This window comes from Anarhichas minor, unplaced genomic scaffold, assembly GCF_050575085.1.
Source record: "Anarhichas minor isolate MPS153535 unplaced genomic scaffold, ASM5057508v1 ptg000017l, whole genome shotgun sequence".
NCBI classification, from domain to species: domain Eukaryota; kingdom Metazoa; phylum Chordata; class Actinopteri; order Perciformes; family Anarhichadidae; genus Anarhichas; species Anarhichas minor.
The window spans coordinates 6500772-6522757 of NW_027466463.1; the positions used below are offsets into that span (position 1 = coordinate 6500772).

A 21986-nucleotide genomic window follows, 5' to 3' on the forward strand; every position below is an offset into this window, starting at 1 on the left:
TTGCTTGAAACTGAAATGTTTTCTGAATGTTGAAATGAAAACCGAACATTAGTTTTTGGTGATGCCTTCAGGTGCTGTCAGAATTCCAAACTCAGCAAAAAGTAGAATGATATTCGTGATGTACTTCCTGACACCGTCTCCCCTTACACTGAGGCACAGTGTTCTCGCTCTTGTACTGTTTGCAGTTTTAAATGAATTATTAAACATATGATTCAAAGCAAGAAACATAGTAGCTATGCGATACATCCGTCAGTGTCGAATGTATTCGCAGTCTCGCCCATTCATAATTGCGTTTCGTCCTGACGTAAGAGAACACAGCACCTGCCTGCGTACTTACGCGCAGGCGTAAAAAAAAGTTCTGCTGCGCGAGCTCCACCGCTCGCCACCTTCTTACCAGCGGAGAGGGGAGTAACGTTTTGGGGGGATTTAAAGAACAACAAGCTGGAAACAGCAGCAAAGAATTGAAGTGGTATACGGACGTCTGCGAGAAGCTGCGACCATCAACCGCATTTGGACGAAACTCAACGTGCAAATGGTCACGAGTGCGCGGAAGTTTGTGTTTACTGGTGTTCTAGTAGCTAGCTGGTTGGCCCTGTTAGCTTGTTAGCGAGGAAAGGTGCGCGCTGTGTGGAACGCTGGACTTCACATTTCACAACTAGACCAACTTAGCAGGCAAGTTAGACGACTGACATGTTTCAGTTTGTATTGTAACATTTAAACAAACGGTTCGGTTGCTCGCTGATTTGTCAAACTCTTATAACGTTAGTGCGGGCCACGAGCTTTGAGTCTTGTGGGGTCGTATCACACTCAAACAGCACTCATACGTAAAGAGAGGAAACTCATAGTAAGCCTAGATCTTAATGGTATAACAGTTATATTTATATATATATATATATATATGCGTTCATCGCTATTAAACATCCGCGTGTTCCCGTCCTTGCCGCCGCCGCCTCGGGTGACCTGTAGGCTTGCAGCATCGGACCTGCGACCCGTCCTCTTCATCGGACCTGGTTCACCGTCTTCTGCCGCGATGGGCCCCCTGTTCAGCTAGTGCGACGCGTGGAAACAATCCGCAGCCCTCTGAACCATGGGAGGATGTGTGGGGAGATACTGGGAAGGCTGGGAGGACACGCAGAGCCGAGGCTCGTCCAGGAACGGTGGACGTGGAGGTAAGACATACCAGCGTGTGGTTGTAGTTCTGAGAGAGGGGCTTCAACTAAATCACAACACACGTCATTCTTGCACCACCGCTGCTCATACTATCCACCTAAATGTATTTCTATGCTAAGTGAAGGCATTGCAAAAATCACGCACAACTGTCCAGTTCTGCTTAATTGCATGTGTTGCACACAGCACTTGCAAGAAGGTGGTGGAGACTCACTGGTGTCCAGCTACATTTCACTCCCTCCATCTGACTCTGATGCATCTCAAGTGACCACTTGTGATTGGGTTTCAACCTCCTTGCTCACCTTTTTAGGTTATTCTGTGGAGAAACCGACTGCCCGCTAAGCAGAAGGACAGCGGGTGTCTGTCTCCATGGTCAGGGATCCATCTGCATTCACAGTGCGCTTCATATCTTTAATGGGCATGCTCACATCAATGTGGATTGATTTAAATGGCGAAGTAAATAACGCGTAAGGACATCGGCTGGAGTCTGGAGACACGTTCTTAGTTGTAAGTGTAAATGCAGTTACACCCGTGGTGTAACTCTCTTGCATTGTTTGACTTGAGCACCTAGATTAACTCTGCGATGGCAGACCCTCTATCAACAGAGATTACGGCCCAATTCACCCACACCTTCTACGCCTACATTTGCCTGACATCGCATCTATAACGAGGCCTGCAATTTGCTCACCCCACCAATTTCAAGCCTCACACTTAATCTGACGACGGTAGGCTATTTTACAAGTGGCATGCATGTATGGTGGCTCTGTGAACACCGTATCGCACCGACGTTTTGATGCGGACGGAGTGACCAAGCAGGAGTCTGCCGTCACTGGCAATGGCAACACTGAAGCAGAAGGTAACGCCGGTTCTCGGAGTTGCTGATCTGTGGATTGTTCACATCGGGGCGGTCGTGTCCATTAGTTACTTACCTTCCCGGAAGATAACATTCCTCCAGAGATAAACACTGGCCCGCTGCCATGTTTTTTGTCCTCTTGCACTTGTCTTTGATACTGACGGATGGAATTTGGATTGCTGCTTCAGCAGTTAGCGAGAGCCGATGTTATACGTGCAACCAGACTAAACTGAGGGACGCAGGCGCCGCACGGCTGAACTGGCAGACGTTCTGAATCTCTGCATAGTTTCGACCCCAGACAACAATGTCTGTGATGTTGCTTATTGGGACTATTAGAGGAGTAACAGACCTGCAGCATGTGCACCTGCAGCGTTATGAATGTTGTCGTAATAAACTCACTAAAGATGAGGAAACAACATCTAGGCTCCCTCTGAGATGTGGCGAAGTCTCTGCTGGGGTCAGTCAGTTGGTCAAATGTACCGGACACTACAACAGTTAAACAATTACAAGAGATGTTACTTAACTCGGAAGTAAAATGGTGGAAGTGATTTAGTTAGAGACGAAGTTCCCTTTTGTAGTGACTGTTTTCACGTGTCTGTTGTTCGTTTGGATGCAGGTTCTGCCCATTTCATTTCCTCCAACGTTACTGATGGAAAGTCTTTTTCCAAAAGGAATTGTCCCGCGTTTACATCAGAAAGCCAAGACGTGGAGAATGATTCCAGCTTTGTGCATTAGTGTCAGGGATTTAGACGTCCCCCTCTGGCCACAAGGCGGTGTTCCAAAATGAACATCTGATATAGATTTTTCGAATATGACCTTCAAAATAATTTGTCTTTCTGCGTTTCCTGCCAATGTGGCCGACGGATAGACTATTTAAAGTTCGAGCCTTCATGGCCAAGGTTCCCCGGGTTTTTGGCAGCGGCTCGTGGTGATTCCCCACCCTGATTGTTATCAACAGCCACTCCCTGCTAGACCACGCTTCATTCAAAAAGAACAAGTCTCATCATGTCCCGCTGAGTCACTGACTCGTTTCTCTAACGGGACCCGATCGGTCCTGTTAGACACACCCTCATGCAGACAGACGGCCCTGTGAGAGGAAGATGTCAAACACAACAGCTCATGTGGTGTCTCTACTGTGGGGCTCAATTGATTTCAGTTCCGCCCAAACAGTAAAGACTTTGTCCTTCGATTTATTTTGTGTCACTGCATCCGAGGCAACGTGGAGGTCTACCACGCTCTGGTAGGGTCGGTGTTAAAAACACTGCAAGTGAAATATTTTGTGATTTCTTGTCAGAAATCACCAACGGGAAATATTTCTGAGAATGTTTCCAAAAGTAACGTTATGGATGCTACACGGGACTTTATCCGTAGTTGCAGAATGCACCGTAGCGGTGATAAGATAACCAGCTGTTTGACTGCATGTGTATATGTTCGTGTGCCCCGAGGGAAGACTCGTATATGGGTTCAGTCCGTGTCCGGTTGAAGAGTGCACTGATGTCTGCTTTTAAAGAGGAACACAGAAAAACACCCCCACGCTCATTATTTGCCTCATGTCGGGGGGGATGTGAGAGGGCTGCTGGGTGTCTCTGCAGGGCCAGAGACACTTTATTTTCCCAGACGCAGGTAATCCTCTAACAGCCACCTATGCTTGTTGCTGTGTTCGCATCTTAGAGACGACTTCCTGATCCCCGTACTTTCTTTATGACGCATTTCTGGTGCCGGCTGTTTTCATGAGCCCAGCTGGATGAAGACACCCGGCTATTGCTTCATGCGTCTGTTCTGCAGTGCTTTGTGTCTCTGTTTCCGTGGGCTATCTGTTGAATCACTTCCTTTAGTCACGGCCAGCTTTTCACATCCACGAGGCACACTTATTTCCATACTTCTTTTTTTCTTTTTCTTTTTTTCTACCACTCGTTTGTGCAGTGTTGTTTTATCGTTATTTGTAGATTCATTCCGAGTTTAGCTCGTAAAACTGGATTACTTTTTGATCTGCAACGATTAGTCAATCATTTTAAACTCAAACATTTAATGGTTACAGCCTCTCGAATGGCAGCATTCGCTGCTTGTCCTTGGCTTTTATATCGCAGTAAACTGGAAAGAAATTTCTCTATTTTCTGACATTTTAATAAAGCAGACAATCCATTAATCGAGAATATAATCGTCAGATTAATAAATAATGAAATTAATCGTAAATTTCATGTCTCACAGTTTGAAAACCTCTAGTCCAGTTTATGTGCGTGTACCTGTGTGTCTTTATATATGGACCACATTAGGATAGATCATCGTAGACGCCACATGTCCATTCCCACTTTGGCTGAGTGGTAGTGAGGGAGCCCCTCTGCGTCACTCCAGGTGCTAATCCTACACCACCCCGTGTCCTCCGAATTACTCCTCCTAAGCCGCCTGCCCTATAAATAATTGGTTTGAACAGAAACGCAACCTCTTGGATGCTTCATACTCTTTCGTTTTCCACCCCTCAGTGAGTGGCGCCTCTGCCTCTCAGCCGTTTGCAAATATAAAGTTAGACTAAAGATGTTTCTTAATACATTAACAACCATTAAAAAAAAATAGGACTTCACCTCAGCCTATTCAGATTACTACCAATAGTGGGAAATGCCACACTAGACAATTGCAGGTATGGTAAATTGCTGGTTCAGTATTAAGATGTTTAACTGAATGGTGATCAGAAATGTTAGTTCCCTGCCCTGATGCTGTGTGTATGTGACCCTCGGGCCTCTGCTAACATAAGTGCTCGACTGAATGTGTTAATATTGAATGGTGGGAAACAACGTTACGGTTACTAGGAAGGTTGAGGCCACACGTGCTTCATGCATATTGCAAACTCCGAATGACCTAATTTTAGATTAGGGTGACGCGGCGGTGCGGGGTGTGATGTTCTTCGTCTCTGGTGTCGGCTAGCGGTTCTCTCTGCTGCCAGCTCTGTTTATGATATGAATGAATATCCAATCCTGTTTGTCCCCTGGGTAACAGGGTACTGTACCGCACTTGTTACATTACAGTCATTTAGCAGATGCTTTTATCCAAAGTGACTTGTTGTGGACCGTTTTAACAACCAAAAGGAATCATAGTTTTTGACAACTGGCTCCCCCCCCCCATCGCAGGACGCAACGAGCCTCTGAAGAAAGACCGTCCCAAGTGGAAGAGCGACTATCCGATGACCGAAGGCCAGCTGCGGAGCAAGCGCGACGAGTTCTGGGATACCGCGCCGGCCTTCGAGGGCCGCAAGGAGATCTGGGACGCCCTGAAAGCCGCGGCCGTGGCCTTGGAGGGCAGCGACCACGACCTGGCCCAGGCTATAGTGGACGGGGCCAGCATCACGCTGCCACACGGTGAGGACGGGAGAAAAAAGGCGTGGGTCTTACATTACATAGCTTAAATGTCTCGGAAAAATACAACCCGTCATGTTTTTGTTTGACACCCTTCTACAGGAACTCTTGCAGAGTGCTACGACGAACTGGGGACCCGCTACCAGCTGCCCGTCTACTGCTTGGCTCCGCCTGTGAACCTCATCTCAGAGCGCAGCGACGACGACCCCAGCGATGGCCCCGAACCTGCTGTGGCACCTAAGAAGGAGTTCCAGCTCAAGGTACTGTGACACAAGCATCCTTAAAGACTCGCCTGGTTGTTTCTCTCATTTAATTTGGGAGTTTTTTTAAAGGTAACCAACCAATTAAACTCTGTTATTTATGTACTTTTTGTCCGCCGTTAATCTTCACGCTCCCCTGTCCACTGCAGGTGCGGCTGTCCACGGGCACGGACCTGCGCCTCAGCGCCAGCATGGCCGACACTATCGGGCTCCTGAAGAAGCAGCTGCAGGCCCAGGAGGACATTGACGCTGGCCACCAGCGCTGGTTCTTCTCCGGGAAGCTGCTCACGGACAAGACGCGGCTGCAGGACACGAAGATCCAGAAGGACTTTGTCATCCAGGTCATTGTCAACCCGCAGGCCCTCCGAGGCCCCAAGCTGTCACCCACCACCACCCCCACCAACACTCCCACCAACAGCCCCACCAACACCCCCACCACCGCCACCCCCATCGCTGACGCTGACGCCTCCTCGCCTACGTCTACGTCTGAATGACCAAGGACTCAGAGGATGGACGGAGGGATGGTGGGCGGCGGCACACTCTTAAGGACCAGAGCTGCCTCCTATTGCTGGATAACTTTTTGAGATCGTACCGTGGAGGTACAAAACTACTGCGGGGCAAAAAACACAAGGCAGAAAATCATGAAAGTGCTGCTCTCTTTCATCTACCATGTGTCATTGTATTTTGTCTCGTGTGCTGGTTTCGCTCTTTAAGTGGATCTAGTCACCACGCTGACTCTGGAGGTCCTCGTCCCCCTGCCTCTCTGAACCATCTTGAATAAAAAGCAGAACTTCTTGTCATGCAGCCTTTTCGACCACATACAGAATGTGCACATGCAGACTCCGCCTCTGCACTTTTTTTTTAATCTGCACTAACGCTAACTTAAGTGCCAATGGAAGAGAGGCAGAGAGGCGTTAGTGTGGTTCTAAAGCACATTTCTATATGATGCCCGTGGACTTCTCTTCTCCACAGAAACACGAGGGGAAGGCAGATACTGAGAGACTTTTTTTCTCCTTCTTTCTTTTCTCGAGGAAACAATGTAAACTGAGCTTTTTTGCACATTTTGAAGATTACTATACTTTCGTGGTAGTTTGTGTGCCTTCTACAAGACAAAACAAAAAAAGGGTTACTGTCCGGCTAGTTTTACCGCTAGGCTAATAAGCCTTCTGTATTTTTTTTAGATTCAGGAACTCTTAGATCAACCCAAGCTGTAACCGCTGCCTTTTTTTTAAGGATTTCATGAATCCTACAGACAAAACATCTGGCGTGTGTGTTGGGGCGAAAGTAATGTGTGTTTGGCGACTATGATGACGTTGCAGTTTGACGTAGTTCACGGAGACGAGACTGTTTCCCCGGTCATAGCTTTGCAGTCAATCATGTCATTTTGTAAAGGGAAAGAGTATTCTCCCATGTAAGAATAATGGTCTTAAAAGATGCATTGTTGACCATTTTTTTTCACCACCCGATGAATGTAAATCCAGTATTCATTTTCCTTTTTTATGCTCGATCTGTTTGACTCCCTTCACCAGCGTACAGACGACCTCCACGTTTCATATGTGAGAGCCACGATGAGTCCATGTGGCGCGGTGAACCGAAACAATGAGAGGGAAGCACCGTAGACTCAGGTGTTGGTTCTCAATGGAGCCGGCAGTACAGGAAGTCTTTAGTTTCAGTGTCAATATCAAAAAAAGATAACTTAAAGGGGCGCTATGATTTGAAAGCATTAAAAGTAGACATCTTTCTGGACGAGTGATGTCATCACCTTTTCTTTTTATTTTTCATTTTCTATAAAGTATCATTTCACAGCATACTGGGATCACTGTACCGCTGCGTAGAGGTCAGACCTTTTGGGTGGAGTGACGCTGTTCGTGACAACTCCTCCAAACATTTGGTGACCGTCCGCTGTTCACAAAGCATTAAAATTAACCACTTTTAGTGTTTTGTTTTTGTTTTTTTAAAGCTGTCAGGTGAGTTCTCCAGGTAGGGAAGTGGCTCATTGCCTGAATGAAATAAATATGAAGTTAAAGATAGAAGATTAACTTTAGTCTTTGAACAAGTCATTTTGCCCTTTTCTGAGTCTGACATTGAGCAGTGTTTTTAGCCTGTATATAGCAGCACAGCTGCAGTGACTGTGACTGATCGCCGTTGCACGGTGAAGATAATTGTTTTGAGTTTGTTCCTCCGGCGGCTGCCAGAGGACACAAACACAATTGCCTTGAATTTGCGCCGGCCGCTCGTAGCCAAAGCTCCCATTAGGCCTGACGGTCTACGTGGTGAACCATCGTGGCTACATTCACGCTGCAGCTCAAATGGCACACTTTAGATATCCCCCCCCCCCCCCCCCCCCATCACATGTGTTTGACATATCGGATGTTTTGTCTAAGCACTGTGAACATTAAAATATCCCACGGTTTGACTCCATGGCAGCTTTTCTTCTGGAAACGGGTCAAACAAATTCCCCCCGTTTCAAGTTCAAGTTTAGAAACTTCCAAGATTTCTGAGGCGGTTCAGCTGTCCAGATAGAAAGGGAACGTGTCCTTGACTCCCCAAACAGAATGTAATCTGTCGGGACAGACGTCTTGTTCCGTGATCTTTGTTGGCCTGGATCTTACATTTAGTATTTTTCATCTTGAGCTATTCGACTGAATTTGAGAAACTTAATTTAATCAAATTATTTTCGGAATTTTTTAATCTAACAATTTGTGAACCGTTTCAAGCAAAAATCATGTTTTTTTTGTTTTTTTAATAATTGCACAGGTTGAAGGTACCTACTATAACTTTCAAAGAAGGGAATTCAAACCACATGTATTCTAATCTTTACTCTGCGTCTTCTATTAGTGCCACATTTGGGTTACATCCCCGAATAGAGATTCATGTTCAAGGTTGAGAATCCAGACCTGATCTGTGAGTACATCCTGTTCTGTGTTTTCTGTTGTACACACTCGTCTGTAGCTTGATGCTCATTGTTTTGATTCACCGCTCTTGTCGCACAATTCTCAAGCAGTATGATCCGGGGGGGGGGGGGGGGATTAAGCCATCAGTGTAAAACCTGAGCCACAGCTCACCATGTCGCAGATGTTTAGATAAGAATTCAAATTGTCTCTTTTCCAGTTTCAGCCTTGAGGCTGATCACAATCACCTTTTCATTGTTTGTTCTTGTGGGGATGTTTCTCAGCCGTCGTACGCAAACTTGAATCAGCATTTCTCTCTGTATGTGCAATACTATAGACATCGACCTCACTTTGTTTTTGTTGTGTTCTTCTGACGCTACAGGTTTCATAGAGCACCAGCTACCAGCAAAGAAATGTCAATCCACAGATCCACAGGTACAAAAGCCTGCTATGATCTGATAATCAGGTGCCTCTGTCAGCCCTTTTTAAATGTTTGTTTGTTTTGTTTTTTGTCACTTTTGAAATGTATTCCAAGCTGTCGTCTTCAGGTGGGCTCTTGCCTTTCGCAGAATAAATATCTAAACATTAAAAACACACGACTTCTCTCCTCCCAGCGTCCATTTAGCGTCTCTGCTGTGACGGTCGGGGTGTCATTGAGCCTCGGGTCTGTTGACGACTTGTATCTACGGCGTCTCCTGTTACAGCCTGAGCTGTGGTGCGCTACTCGTCCTCATGTGTCTGTCGCTGGGCTCGCACCGAGTTTCCACTCGCTTTAGTCCCGAGCAGTGGCCCAACATATTACTGCAGTCTGACAGGGCTCAAGGAACTCTCAGGCGTCCCTCTGGTTTGTATCTCTGGTAGGAAACCCCTCACTGAGGGTCGTAGCAGTTTCCAAAACCAATCCCTATGATCTTCAATAAAGAGGGATTATGCTGTTTCCCTTTCATGTGCTATGGAACAGATGAGATGGTTTTGTCCAACGCCACCATGAACAATCGGTTGAAGAACAGCTCTCCCAAATAATATCTCAAGTTAAGCAGATTTCCTCCACTCCCCATCACTGTGGAGTATATTGTCCCCGACTTAAAAGAACGAGCCTCCCGGTTACAGTGATGGTCAGATTCTGCTTTAGTGTATCACATCTAGGACCGGACTCCTGTGTCCTCCTGCCTTTCCAGCCTCCAGTTAACCGTGACTGGAGAGAGACAGAAACCACAGCAGAGAAGAAAGGATCTGTTATTTCCTCCAGCTGTTTTCTTATCTTGCCTTTTTCATTTGTCAGCCTTGAAAAAGCTAACGGTGCACCTGCGCTCGCTTGTGTTGATTTAGCTCCCTTAAAGCTGTGAATTTCACTCCAGGGTGTCTCCAGCAATGTATTGTCTAAGTTACAGTTTAAGCCCGTTGGCCCAACCTGCAAGTTCCGCCTCTCATCTTAGTAAAGACTAAAGGGAAAGTTAAGATTCACAAGAAGATCTCTTTCTTAGAGCGTTTAGAGGAGACATTAATGCTTCCTCTTTCCCTCGTATCTTCCTTCTCAGTGGAGGGAGTTTGCTTCTTTCTTCATTCACTTGTCAGTTTTAGTATTCTAGTGTTTTCCACAGTCGGGAGCAATGCAAACACAAAACCATCAACTATTACTGTCCTGCACTCATTAGAATGTACACGCATTTCTACCTGCACATGTAAGACTTGACTTTTCCTAAGTGGTACACGGGTGGAACTGACTTGCATTTGAAGCTGGTTGTAAAAGCCATAATAGGCCGGGAATATTTATTTCATACTTACATGACAACCAATACCGCTCCGTATGTCGATTCTCTCCTTTTAAGAACTCAAATTCCCAGAAGGTATTGCAATCAAATTAGGCATTCCCATTAGAACACCCATAGAGTGCTCACTGAGGAGCAACCTGTTTGTTTCTGAAGTCTTGTTTTTCAAAATGTCCTTATTAGGTGTCTGTGTATTTAATCGTGACATGGACATTTCTTGATGATTATTGATACCTGCAGTTTATTATGATTATTGTTTTCAATCATGTTTTTAAACCGTTGAATAAAATTTAGTGTGAAGAAAAAAAAAGGATTGTCTTGCATTAATTCTCCTCCTTCCTCCTGAATAAAAGCGCTGGAAATATGTTCAAATGAGCCATACATTTGTGTATAAATCTGTATGCAAGAAAAAGATATTTAGCTTCACCACAAGATGGTGCTCTGCTCTTGCGTAAGGGATGTGAGTGGGAGGAAGGAAGCAGATGGAACACACACAGCGTTGTTTGTTTTATCTTATAACGTATTCAGGCAGGAATCGGATCATTTACAGATGTGTGTTCCTTGAAAGCAGCGTTGCCCAACATGAGAGAGGGAAAATATGGACAACGGAAAGGTCTTTTTTCACAAAGACAAACTTTTGTAGCTGCACTTCCAGGCTTAAATAAGTGAATTATAGCACATGTGCTGAGAAAACTGCTCCTACATTTCCCCAAATGCCTTTTGAACCTGTCAAAGTAAGGGTGTGCACATGGTATTGGCAGTCAAAGGTGGTTTTAAATGGGTTGGAAGCTGAGGGTTGCATGTGTTACTCATAAACAGGATTCAACAACCTCAACGTTTACATGAGTTTCATTCTGTTATCTCCCCATCTGAGTTGCTGACGTTTTCTCTTGACGTTTCTGTAGGTGGCGCTCTTTCCGCCTAGAGAATTACAACTTCTGCTAAACTGTGGTGAGCATCCATGGTTATGATCATTTTTATAACGAACGACAACACTGTTCAATCCATCATTTCGGTCGGGAAGGCAGGAAAAGGCCATCGGACGTCAGCTCAGTGTTTGGGGCAGAACATGGACCCACTGCGCTCATGTTTACTCAGTAGTTTGTCGTAGTAAATAGCCAATAGAGGCATCTCTCTGCTGGTACTGTACTGTGAAAATACTGCTCGCTGTCACTCTCCTGTTGCACATTCTGCAGCAACTAATATCATATTCTCAGTACATGAACGGGGAACTTTTCAAGCAGTCTCTTTCTCGCTCTGAGTCTCTGCAAACAGGGTCTCCGGAGGGTTGTGGCGCACCGGGCCTGGAAAAAGCCCCTATTGACGGTGGAATTTCACAGGGAGAGCTGTTTGCGCGGTCGCCGGCCCAGTCAGCCTTATTCTAAACTCTGTTCCCCCCACTGACAGACCCAGGATGACCCTGACCACAGCGGGGTTTGGACATTACATTGTCCCGGGCTTGGTTGTGTAATTTGATCTTGCTCAATATTTTTTGTAAAACTCCCTCATGATGTGTGTATCCAATTTTCTTTCCTCTGGCACTTTTTCCTGTGTGCAGCAAAACCACCAGGGTGGACACATAAACGTTTTACACCAATCCTCCTGGATGAACTGCAAATTTTGAATGCAATTTTAGGAGATTATGTATAAAATACAGGGCTCAAACGCACCAACTGGTACAGTGAGGCCAAGATTTAGCATCCTGCCTCCCCCTTTAATCTATATATCATTTAATTTCTCCTTACTGGTTTGTACTGTGTGCAATGAATCCTTTTGTTTTAAGACTCATAGCTGATTCGTTAGACAGAGATGAACTCCTCCGTTACAGGGTCGATAAAGAAAAGTAAGTCTTCAGCATACTTATTCTCTGCAGAAATCTCCCAAAAAAGATAGAAGAAAACCCCCAGCTTGTCAGACTGAATTACAAAGTAAAGCTACAAACATTCCCCCCTAAAAAAAAAAAAAATCAGTTGTCAGAGTCTGCACCACAGGAAGTGGAAAAATAATAACAGACCAAAGAAAGCTAGACTTGCCAGCAAATCTCCTCCTCACCCCCGCTGGACACAAGCACCATGTTCCCCTTCAAAGTTGGAAAGTCCCACTTTATAGGCTGTAATTACAACTTCTGTGGGTTAGGCTACCGCTGACCGTTAGCTTACTGTACACAAGCTAAGCTGGAGCTAACTGTCAGTAGGCATGTTTGCTATTGAAGTGAGTGCTACTGAGCAACAACGTTATCATCAGTCTTTTATGAAGATGTTTGTAATTTATATTTGCATTTTAATATTAGCAAGATGGGGAAAAAGATAATGGTAACATAAAATGCCAGTAAGCGTATGGGTCATATTAGCTTGTTGTATACGGTGATATTGTGTTGGTACTGTTACCTTTTCATCCAGGCAAAGCAGGATGGAGATAATATATGCAGGAAAACTTTATTTTACATATAATAATCAATTTAGTGCACAATTTGTGAAGGCTGTATTGGTTCAATCACACTTCTCAGAGGATATATTGTTTAATAATTGGATTCATAGAGCTGAAGTAACAGGTTAGCTTCTAACAGGCTAACATCACACAGGTTAGGCGTGTTTTGTATTCAACTTATTTAGCAAAGTGTTTCTTTTCACAAACGAACCAAAAGAAAGAATGTCCAGCTCATTTTTGTTACTTGAAAAACAACTTTCAGCAAAGACATTCTTAAATAATAATTTAAAAAAAAGGCTAACGGAACTTAAGGATCTTAAATCTGGGGGACCCTCTCTATCCATTGGCGGGCAGACCTGGGTCCCAAGATGTGAGGTCTGCAGCCGGACACTCTTGGACAGATTGGCAACCAAATGTGTTTCAATGGATTATAAAAAGGTGGTATAGTGCTATGTAATACTCAAAGAGCTGGCAACAGATAGCTGCGGCTTGGAAAAAAAAAAACGGCCAGCGAAATCTTGACAGTCTCCAGCTTGGAGCACTGACTTACATTTTCCCCAGTAGTATTAGTGGAATTTCCTACCCGTATCCCAGAAAAGCACCGAAAGAACAATTAAGTTAGTTTAGTGATGGCGCTGTATGATTTTTGAGTGATGAAACTCTCTTTTAAGCTGCCACTTGTGCAACCATGCCCTGTTTGAGTTCAAAAGGCACAGCTCAAATTTCCTTCCTGCCTTCCCTCACTCTTTTCCATGACCAACCATTTTACAGCTTCTCTCAGTATTCTCTCATTTTTTCTTCAAAGTAAACATATTGACTCACTGCACATTGTGTAAAATCTAGATTTGTTTTAATTTGGTTACTTTGTGCCGGACAGAAGAAGAATGAATTAGTTGTTGATGATTGTGATTGTGTAAAACTTCAATTTCCCAATATGCCTTGTTTCATAGCAGCAGTGAACGGCTCAGAATGAAATATTTTTCCGATATATCTTGGTAATGTTTTCCACAGGGAAGAGCGCCTGGAACAGTGTTGTGCTGCCTTGCTTCAGTGTAATGTGTACTTGATGTAAGTGAACCTACAGTAATCTCCTCTGATTTACAGGAACTGGAGGTCATCCATGAGTCATGTTTAGGAGAGGGGAGTGTGTGCTCTTAGTGGGTTGAATGCAGAGGATTGTTATGCAAGGCAGACTTTTGTCCTGAATAACAGAGGTTTCCTGTCAGCACAGTGGTTGGTGGCTGCTGCGTGTCCGTTTGTGTGTTTGCATGCTTACGTGTGCTCGCAGGGCGAGTTATGGTGGCTTTAGAGCTAATCCCTGGATTCCTGCTCTCACCAGACTCTTATCCACTTACCCAACAATCACCTGGCGCTCTGCTAAACCTCACGTAATACGATGGTGTGTGAGTGTGAGTCATGTGATACCGTATACCGTAAACTACTACCTCAAACCTGGTCAACCCATGGCCTGACAGAGCACGTCACAGCGTCCGGTGGGAGCCGAGCCAATGGAAGGTGTTCCGAGACGAGGCAGGTTTCCAAGGCTTAGCACGGCGGGACGGTGTGTGTGAGAGCGTCAGTGTGTGTTTGACAGGTTAAAGGTCTGAGGGGTTAATTAGAGCCAACAATATAATGTGTGTTGTTTCCCCTTCAACACTTTTCAATTAGTTAAATCCTTCATTAAGTCTGAATTAAAGATTAAATACAGAATGTCATCACAGGTCGTTAAAGGCCTTTCTTTGCCTAAGTTTGCAAGTTAGCAACTAGCCCTTGGTATTAGGAATTCAGGGAGCACCGGCATATATGCTGCCCTTTTGCCCAGATGTGCAGGTGTAGCCTACTATTCTTCAGCAGCTTGTTGCTCTCGCTCTTCGTAAGTTCAAAGTTTGTGTTCACTGTCTGCATTGCTACTGGTGGCACCTCACAAACTACATTTTATGTTGAGATAAGTTCTTACTCCAACTAGCTAGGTGGGATTTAGCTAATTGAACTAGCTAGCAAGTGACACAACTAAAGTTAACCTGTGAGTATATCTCCCGTTTAGATTAAAGAAGTGCTGTGCAATGTGGTTAACATATCCAGAGCTTGAGATGCAACAGCGAGTTCCAGTTTTAATGGTGCAACCCATTTTTTAAAATCACTTAACTAGCTAGTATTCACAAAGAACTGCAAAACGGGTCAGAGAAACGGGTTGTCTTCTATAACACACTGCAAATGACTGTGTTTTATTGTTTCATCGTAATGACCATGTAGCTTATTGTGGCTAACCTTAGCTAATGTTAGCACACTTTAGTAGAGAAGAGTCATAAAGTCTCTGAACTGGCACTCAGATACACAGTAATGTTTATCTAAAGTTTGCTAATATTAGATAGCATCAGCCAGCATAAGCTGCTGGTCATACCAGACCAAGTAAGACTGTAGCAGCAAAAAAAAGTATAGAAGAGTATAGAACTACCAGGCAAGTACAGCCTAAGAGTAGCTCTTACATACTTGATTACAAGGAAGCCACTCATTTCAGTGAGGTTTCTCTATGAAAATGTAATATTACTATTGATCGGTCATAGATGCAATGATGGAAAGACTCCCAGTGTGATGAATGTGTGTGCTGGGTATGAAGCTGCAAACGGAGACTTGAGTCGGCTACCAAACAGCAGAATTTCATTTACCAAACTAAAATGATTACTTTTCTTTTAGTCGTCGAGGCTTGTGCGTACAAGTGTGGCAGCTAGTAACATCACTGTTAAATCTTTCTACCAGAATTTGAATTGTCCATGGCGTTGGTTTCAAATTGGTGTCTGCTCTCAAACTCGTTACCACGAAATAATAGAATAACTTAGACACATGTAGAACAAACAAGCAAAAAACAATGGATTTATTTGTTTACTTTTTCCCTCCGCATGTTGTGCTGTGCTCTTTTATTATTATAATTATAATGATGCACTTTGTAATTCAGCCATACAACATTACATTTTTTGTATGTATTTTTATTGTTGTGTAATGACTGTAATGTAATGACATAGATGACATGAAAAAATGTTACACAAAGTAACTCTGGCCTCCCGGTTAGTAAACCAGACTGTGAAGACTGTTATTTTCCTCAGATATGTCATATAAATCCTTGGGTTGTGACAGAAGAGGGTTATGTTCTGATTGACACACACACACGCACGCACACACACACACACACACACACACACACACGCACACACACACACACACACGCACACGCACACACACTGCACTTTTCTTTCTGTGGTTGGTGATGGACTCTGCAGCTCTGAGGAAGAATTCATGCTCATGAAGTTTGATTCAGCTGGTGTTTCTCAGTCATACAATGTTGCACTGGAGGGCTTAGTCATATCAGTATCATGTGTTTTTTAGCTTTAAACTGCATGACAAGCACCAGTTGTGTATAGATTGTATTACTTCATCACATCTTTAAAAAAATAGTTTGACACTTTGGGAAACTCACTTTTTCGCTTTTTTTTCACAATTTACGATGTTTACTGAGGTAGTAAAGTAGAGTCGTTTTCTCATAGACGTCTATTAATCGGGCTTCATTTTACAACCAGCGGAGTCGCCCCTGATGGCCACTAGAGAGAATATCAGGATCACCTTGAAGAAAATACATTGTGCACAATGTGAATCATACACTTTTTCTCTTTTGAAATCACCGTCGTGCCCGGTGCGCTAAAGATGAAGCCAGCAGCTGGGTAGCTAAACTAAATACAAGTTGTAGAGGCTTACCAGTGGAGTCTGCGCTGGTTGCCTGGCAACCCCACAGCAATGACAGAAGTCGAGGAAGTCACTGTGCTTGGCCAAGAAATTGTCAGACACAACTCCCCATAAAACCAAATGATGTTGGTTTTCCTGGGGATTACACAGACCAGATCCAATGAGTTAATTAGTGAGCCAAATTGAGTTGCTTTTGGGCGGAGCCAGGCTAGCTGGTCCCACATGTTTTCAGTCTTTATTCTAAGCTAAGCTAACAGGCAGCCGTCCGGCATATTTACCGTGCAAACACGAGTGGTATCGATCTTATCTTCATCTAACTCTCATCAAGAAATCAAAGCGTATTTCACAAAATGTCAAACTACTGCTTCAATTTTGTGGAAACTGGACAAATCAGAGTGAGATTACAGTACACAGTGACATAAACTGGCTGAAGGCTGCCTCAGGAGTGAACAACAGATGTTCAGTTCTTCCTTATAATCAGCTGATGGTATTTCACCTAACTCGTTCCATGAACAATGAGGTACTCAGTGTTAAGGTATAAGGTATTTATATATGATTCGGCTTGGTATGTGTGTGTTAAGGCTTTAGTGAGATTTAACTTCCAGAGTGCAATCACATATTCCATTCAGTCATACAACACTTGCACTTTTCTTTCAGTCTATGGTTGTTTTCCTCAGACTATAAATATAAATTGTGTTACTCAGATCCAGTACTCTCTTTATCTCTGTGTCTATCTCTCTCTCTCCTCTTCTGGTGACAGCTCCTTACCGACGTCGTTACCATTGAAACCAGTAATCTCACTGTGTGTTTCCCCACTAAGCATTACTTTGGTCACAAAAAGAAAACAGCTGTTTGAGCATGTAACTTTGCTGGATACACATGTCAGAATGTGTGTACACAAGAGATGGTCGCAACCTAAAACACAGTGGTTTAAACATGGTTCAAACAATCATGTAGGCTAAACCCTAGGCTCTTCATCACGTCCACGCTGGATTACAGCGGTAAAATGCCAGATGAAATTTCATGAGGCTAAGAGTTCTCCTCCATGTACTCTCTATGAGAAATAAATAAGCATGATAATTGGGTATGGGAGCTTAATGCAAACCAGGCCTGCAATACGAATAATACATTTGGAAAGGGAAAGTTTGCACATGAGCACATTTGTAGGATGAGAACAAATCCCAGTGAAGCGAAAAATACTGCAGACTGTGTGTCCTGGCTGCCCTGCTAATGTGTCCACCATGTAAATGTGAGACTTGCATCCAGTCCCTGATTTTTGGTCACTTCATGCCCTCCCTGTCTGTGGTCGTGTCTTCTGTGTTTTTATACTTTCAGGCGTCTACAGTTCTTTCCAAAAACTCTAAAACGCTGGATACGGTTGGTGTTCTGATTCCTGTGGTGTGTGTAGTACAACTGGAGAAGTCTAGAAACTCTTCAGGGATTGTACAAAAATGATTTGTTGGGGGGTCAGAAAAGGGTGGGGGTTATGTTTTCATTAATTTATTGCAGGACCTGCAGGAAAGATGGGGCCTCGAACTTGGACACAATTTGCACTTGGGCTGCGCACACAGTGACTTGAGACTTTACTTATAGACTTGAAATAAATGGCTTGAGAGCATCTCTGGGTTTGAGAAGCTAGAAAGACGAGTTAAGTTATAATAGAATATAAGCAGTCACCAGTTGGAGACCCAGTGTAATTATACAATACAGTCACCTGTTACCCTGAGTAATGTTAGTGTTTATCCTTTTTTGGGGCCAAAATAGATATTCATATTGCATTGCAATAGCATGTGTAAAGTGATCATATACCAAACAGCTGATCAATGCTGATACTGTATGCTAACAGATACAGATTCCTTAAATACAGCTGTGCAGTCTTCTGAACAGACCAGATGGCAAGCAGCAGGGGATAGAAAGTATGTGATATATTCATAGACATAGATGTATAAGAAGTGGACGTAGTCGTCGTGACGTCACCCGTTGGTTTGTGGACTGCGGTTTTGAAGCCTTGAGTTCTGCATTTAGGCCGTCGCCATCTTGGATTTTCGCTGTCGCCATCTTGCTTTTTTGCAACCAGTAAACGGAAGTGATCCTATTTGGACCATGGAGGAGTGACGTAAAGACGCCGTGTACGGCTCTGGTAGCAACCAGACTACTGGCTACCTTGTCAATCACAAGGTAGCCACGCCTTAGCGCATTCCCTGCTTTATCGTCTATTTTATTGAAGAAGACTTGAAACTAGCAATTGAGACCGTAAACTCATGTTTACAATGTTTACTGAGGTAATAAATCAAATGAGAAGTAGATTCATTTTCTCATAGACTTCTATTCAATCGGACTTCATTTTGCAACCGTATTGGCTTCACTTTTCAGAACCGGAGGTTGCCACCTGTATATCTTCTCCAAATGTATGTTTATGGTTTAGGCCTGTTCTGCAAGTGAAATGAACAAACATAAAGTCCAAATCAGGCCTTCACACACACCATGGAACACCTTGAAAAAACTACATTGTGCACAATGTGACATTGTTTTTCTTGGTTCGAATGTATCAAGCTTTGTCTACACATACTGCTTTCTTCTAAAAATCCCCCATTAAACCTCCCTTTAAACCAGTCCATCCTTATTTATCTTGATCCATGCGAACAGCTCCATATGTGTATGTGTGTGTGCGCATGCACGTGTGTGGGAGTATTGGAACAAACTGTGCTCTGTTTGTTTATATTTCTTGCTCTTCCCACTTCCTGGTCAGGGGGTTACACGGTAATACAAGTTGTTAAGGTAGGATCATTCTTACTGGAGACAGTCTGGGTCTAACTAAACCTAACCTGGAGGACCATCAATGTTTCTTCACAGAAGAGTCCAGTTACTAATCATTTGGCAACACAGATAGTTCAAGAGAACAATGTTGTTTTCCCAGTTTGCCGCTGTATAGAATCAATTCAGTGAGTTCCAAGAAGTTCTTCATAGAGTTTTTACTGCGAATATGTCAAAGATTGTGAGCTGGAGATAGGAGATAAATATAGGCAAGGAGATAGGTAGGGAGCTGAATCTGTAAGAGCTTTACTGAGTACATGTGAGGGGAGGAGGTGATGAAGAGCTGGTGGTGGAGGTGGGGATTCTGTGCCACACAAGTTGCCTCTGAGGCCTGAGTGGTCACGTTGGCTTTGGCAGGAAGAGGGAGGAAGCAAAGAGGAGGGGGATGTGTGTGGAGGGGGGGCTGTTGAGGGCAGCTCCTGGTGCCACGTTTGCATCACAGAACTGTAATTCCTTTCAGTGCTGAGCGGAGCAGAGCTGGCACTTTGGCTGCTTCACTTTCTTTCATTTCATTTTTTTTGACCAGTTGCTGCTCCATTGACGCCCATTGACTTTATAACAGCAATGTGTGGGTTGTATTCATTCTTACCTTTTCTTTTTACAGCGGTTACATGTCCCCTTTGTTTGGATCTTCTTCGAACGCACCTTTGCAAAGCCTCGCCCTCCTTTGTGCCTTAGTTGCTATGTCGGTCGAGTTTTCTGATAATAAGGGCAGTTTAACCATCCAAAATTCTTAGTAAGTTTTCAAACAATTAGTCCCTGAATACACACAGAATGATCTAAAGTAATGACTGTAGCTAGCCGATTTAATCAGCTGGAGCTAGCTAGCTCATTTAGGCTAACTCTTGACAGAAAACTCATGCTGTGTCTCAATTTGCATTCTTCCGTACTTACACTTGCTATTTTAAGTGCATACGTGTGTGTTCAGTCTGACAAGTATGGCAAAATGCAGAGCCCTACAGGGTCTACTTATGACAAAAAGTTGAGACACTTCTTACCCTCAATGGCCACCATCTTGGCCACGTAGCGGAAGGGGAGGGACCTTCAAACTTGTGAAAATGGTGGAGATGGCGGTGTATTTTCCATCTTGCATGAAACAGGGCCCGCATAGCTTAAATACAATTGTCAAGTGAACAAACACGCCAGCTGCATTTTGGCGGCCAACAATTGCAGTCAAACCGGCGGTTATGCTCTGTCAGGTACCTTTAAAAAGAAGAAGAAGAAGAAGCGGTCATATCTTGCGTTCATCGTTTCCGGTAATTCCATGACAGCCTTGTTTTGATTTGTCAAAATTCATGTACTACGCAAGCATATTGTACACAGTGCGATCACTGGCACACACGCACACACACACACACACACACACACACACACACACACGCGCACACACACACAACATGCCTACTGACACAAACAAACACATACATTCAACAGCAACCAACCCTCAAACTGTTGTCTACATCTCTGCCTGGTAATGACACTGTACGTGCATCATCATAAGATGAGGAAATTGCATGACTTCGAGGCGGCTTGGACCAACGCAGACTCGCTGGATGTCTGTAATTGTGAGTTGTTGCTGGTTGGAATGTGTCTCTTTCTTTGTCTTTTGTTTTTGACTGTTTTTCTTTTAATTTGTGCTGGCCAGAAGATTATCTGTGGGATCGCAGCCGAGGCCTCTTTGCATGCAAGAAAGAGTGATGTAACTGGAAAAAAAGAATCAAAACTAATTTGGCGCATCCAAAAAGTGTGTCACTACACACATAAAACAGATTCTCCACGGAAAGTCACTAATCAGCTGTAACCAAACAGAGCGTTTATGATGATAAAAAAAGTAAACTAAAACTAAAAACCAAAACTGAAATACACTTTTCAAAATGAAACAAACTGATGTGAAAGGTGATAAATCTAAGATAGCCCTGACATGAACTCATTCACACACGCACTGTATGCAGCAACGGGAGTCAGTTAGCCCTCAGTGGTAGAGTAGATTCGTCGGCCTCTGTGGCACTTGGGGTTTTCCAAAGTCCACGACATCATCAGTGTTGGAACATAACTGAAGAGCCGGTTGAGAGTTGACAGCCAGGTGGTATGAATTCAGAGTATATGTGGAAGGGCCTGTTTAAAAAACCTTTGACCAAAAACACAAATCATTTGAAATCAGTGACGTGAATATTCAATAACTTGGAGATTTGTGTTTCGCAAACGTCAGCATGTTTATGATTTTTTTTTTTACTGACAATTACTTCTAAATAGGGAAAGATTGCCTTTATTCCATTAATATAAACCTGACTGGTGGTAGGAGACAGTCTCCTTCATCTTGGTGCTGGGCAGAGGTTGAGTTACAGACAGGCAGGTAAGATAAAGAGTTTTCTCACTTCAACAAAGGTGATGTTTCATATCAGACTGAAGACAGATCACAGATTAAACTCAAGTGTATCACTCTCCAGCTTTATATCTGATTTGTTTTCTGATTCACCATTTCTTTAAAATATATGTCCATTGCATGTCTAAACAACAAAAGGCCTACAAACAACTTTCTTCATTTATTAGAAAGACTTGACTTTTCATAATCTGATATTTCATTCAATATCTGTTATTATGGATACAGTTAAAGTCAGAGAGAGAGAGAGAGAGTCTGTCTGTTGGCAAGAAACACATTTTACATCATTTATCGTCATTTCCATTCAGTGAGGCTGATAATTCCTGGTTTGATATGAGTTACA

General features: G+C 43.7%; 1 protein-coding gene across 6 annotated transcripts; it reads left to right on the forward strand.

The window, feature by feature from the left end:
• Positions 1-350: 350 nt before the first annotated feature.
• On the forward strand, positions 351-10597 carry ubtd1b (ubiquitin domain containing 1b). Of its 6 annotated transcripts, XR_012954580.1 has the most exons (6): positions 351-1169; positions 5143-5370; positions 5470-5627; positions 5777-8531; positions 8901-8953; positions 9133-10597. XR_012954580.1 is itself a non-coding variant. In XM_076093150.1 (5 exons), exons 2-5 carry the CDS (start codon positions 1088-1090, stop codon positions 6119-6121), a joined length of 813 nt encoding a protein of 270 aa, XP_075949265.1. In that variant the 5' UTR covers positions 351-672; positions 967-1087; the 3' UTR covers positions 6122-10597. The 6 variants fall into 6 exon arrangements, 3 of the variants coding, with proteins under 3 accessions (XP_075949265.1, XP_075949264.1, XP_075949266.1); XR_012954578.1 differs by having other exon boundaries at positions 5777-8953; XR_012954579.1 differs by having other exon boundaries at positions 8901-10597.
• Positions 10598-21986: the final 11389 nt, after the last annotated feature.

Excerpts from the sequence above, each read along its gene's own strand:
- ubtd1b (XM_076093149.1), top strand. The coding sequence starts at position 1,088 with ATGGGAGGATGTGTGGGGAGATACTGGGAAGGCTGGGAGGACACGCAG. Across the intron at positions 1,170-5,142 it reads CAGGAACGGTGGACGTGGAG|GACGCAACGAGCCTCTGAAG; the intron begins GTAAGACATACC and ends CCCCCATCGCAG. Across the intron at positions 5,371-5,469 it reads CAGCATCACGCTGCCACACG|GAACTCTTGCAGAGTGCTAC; the intron begins GTGAGGACGGGA and ends ACCCTTCTACAG.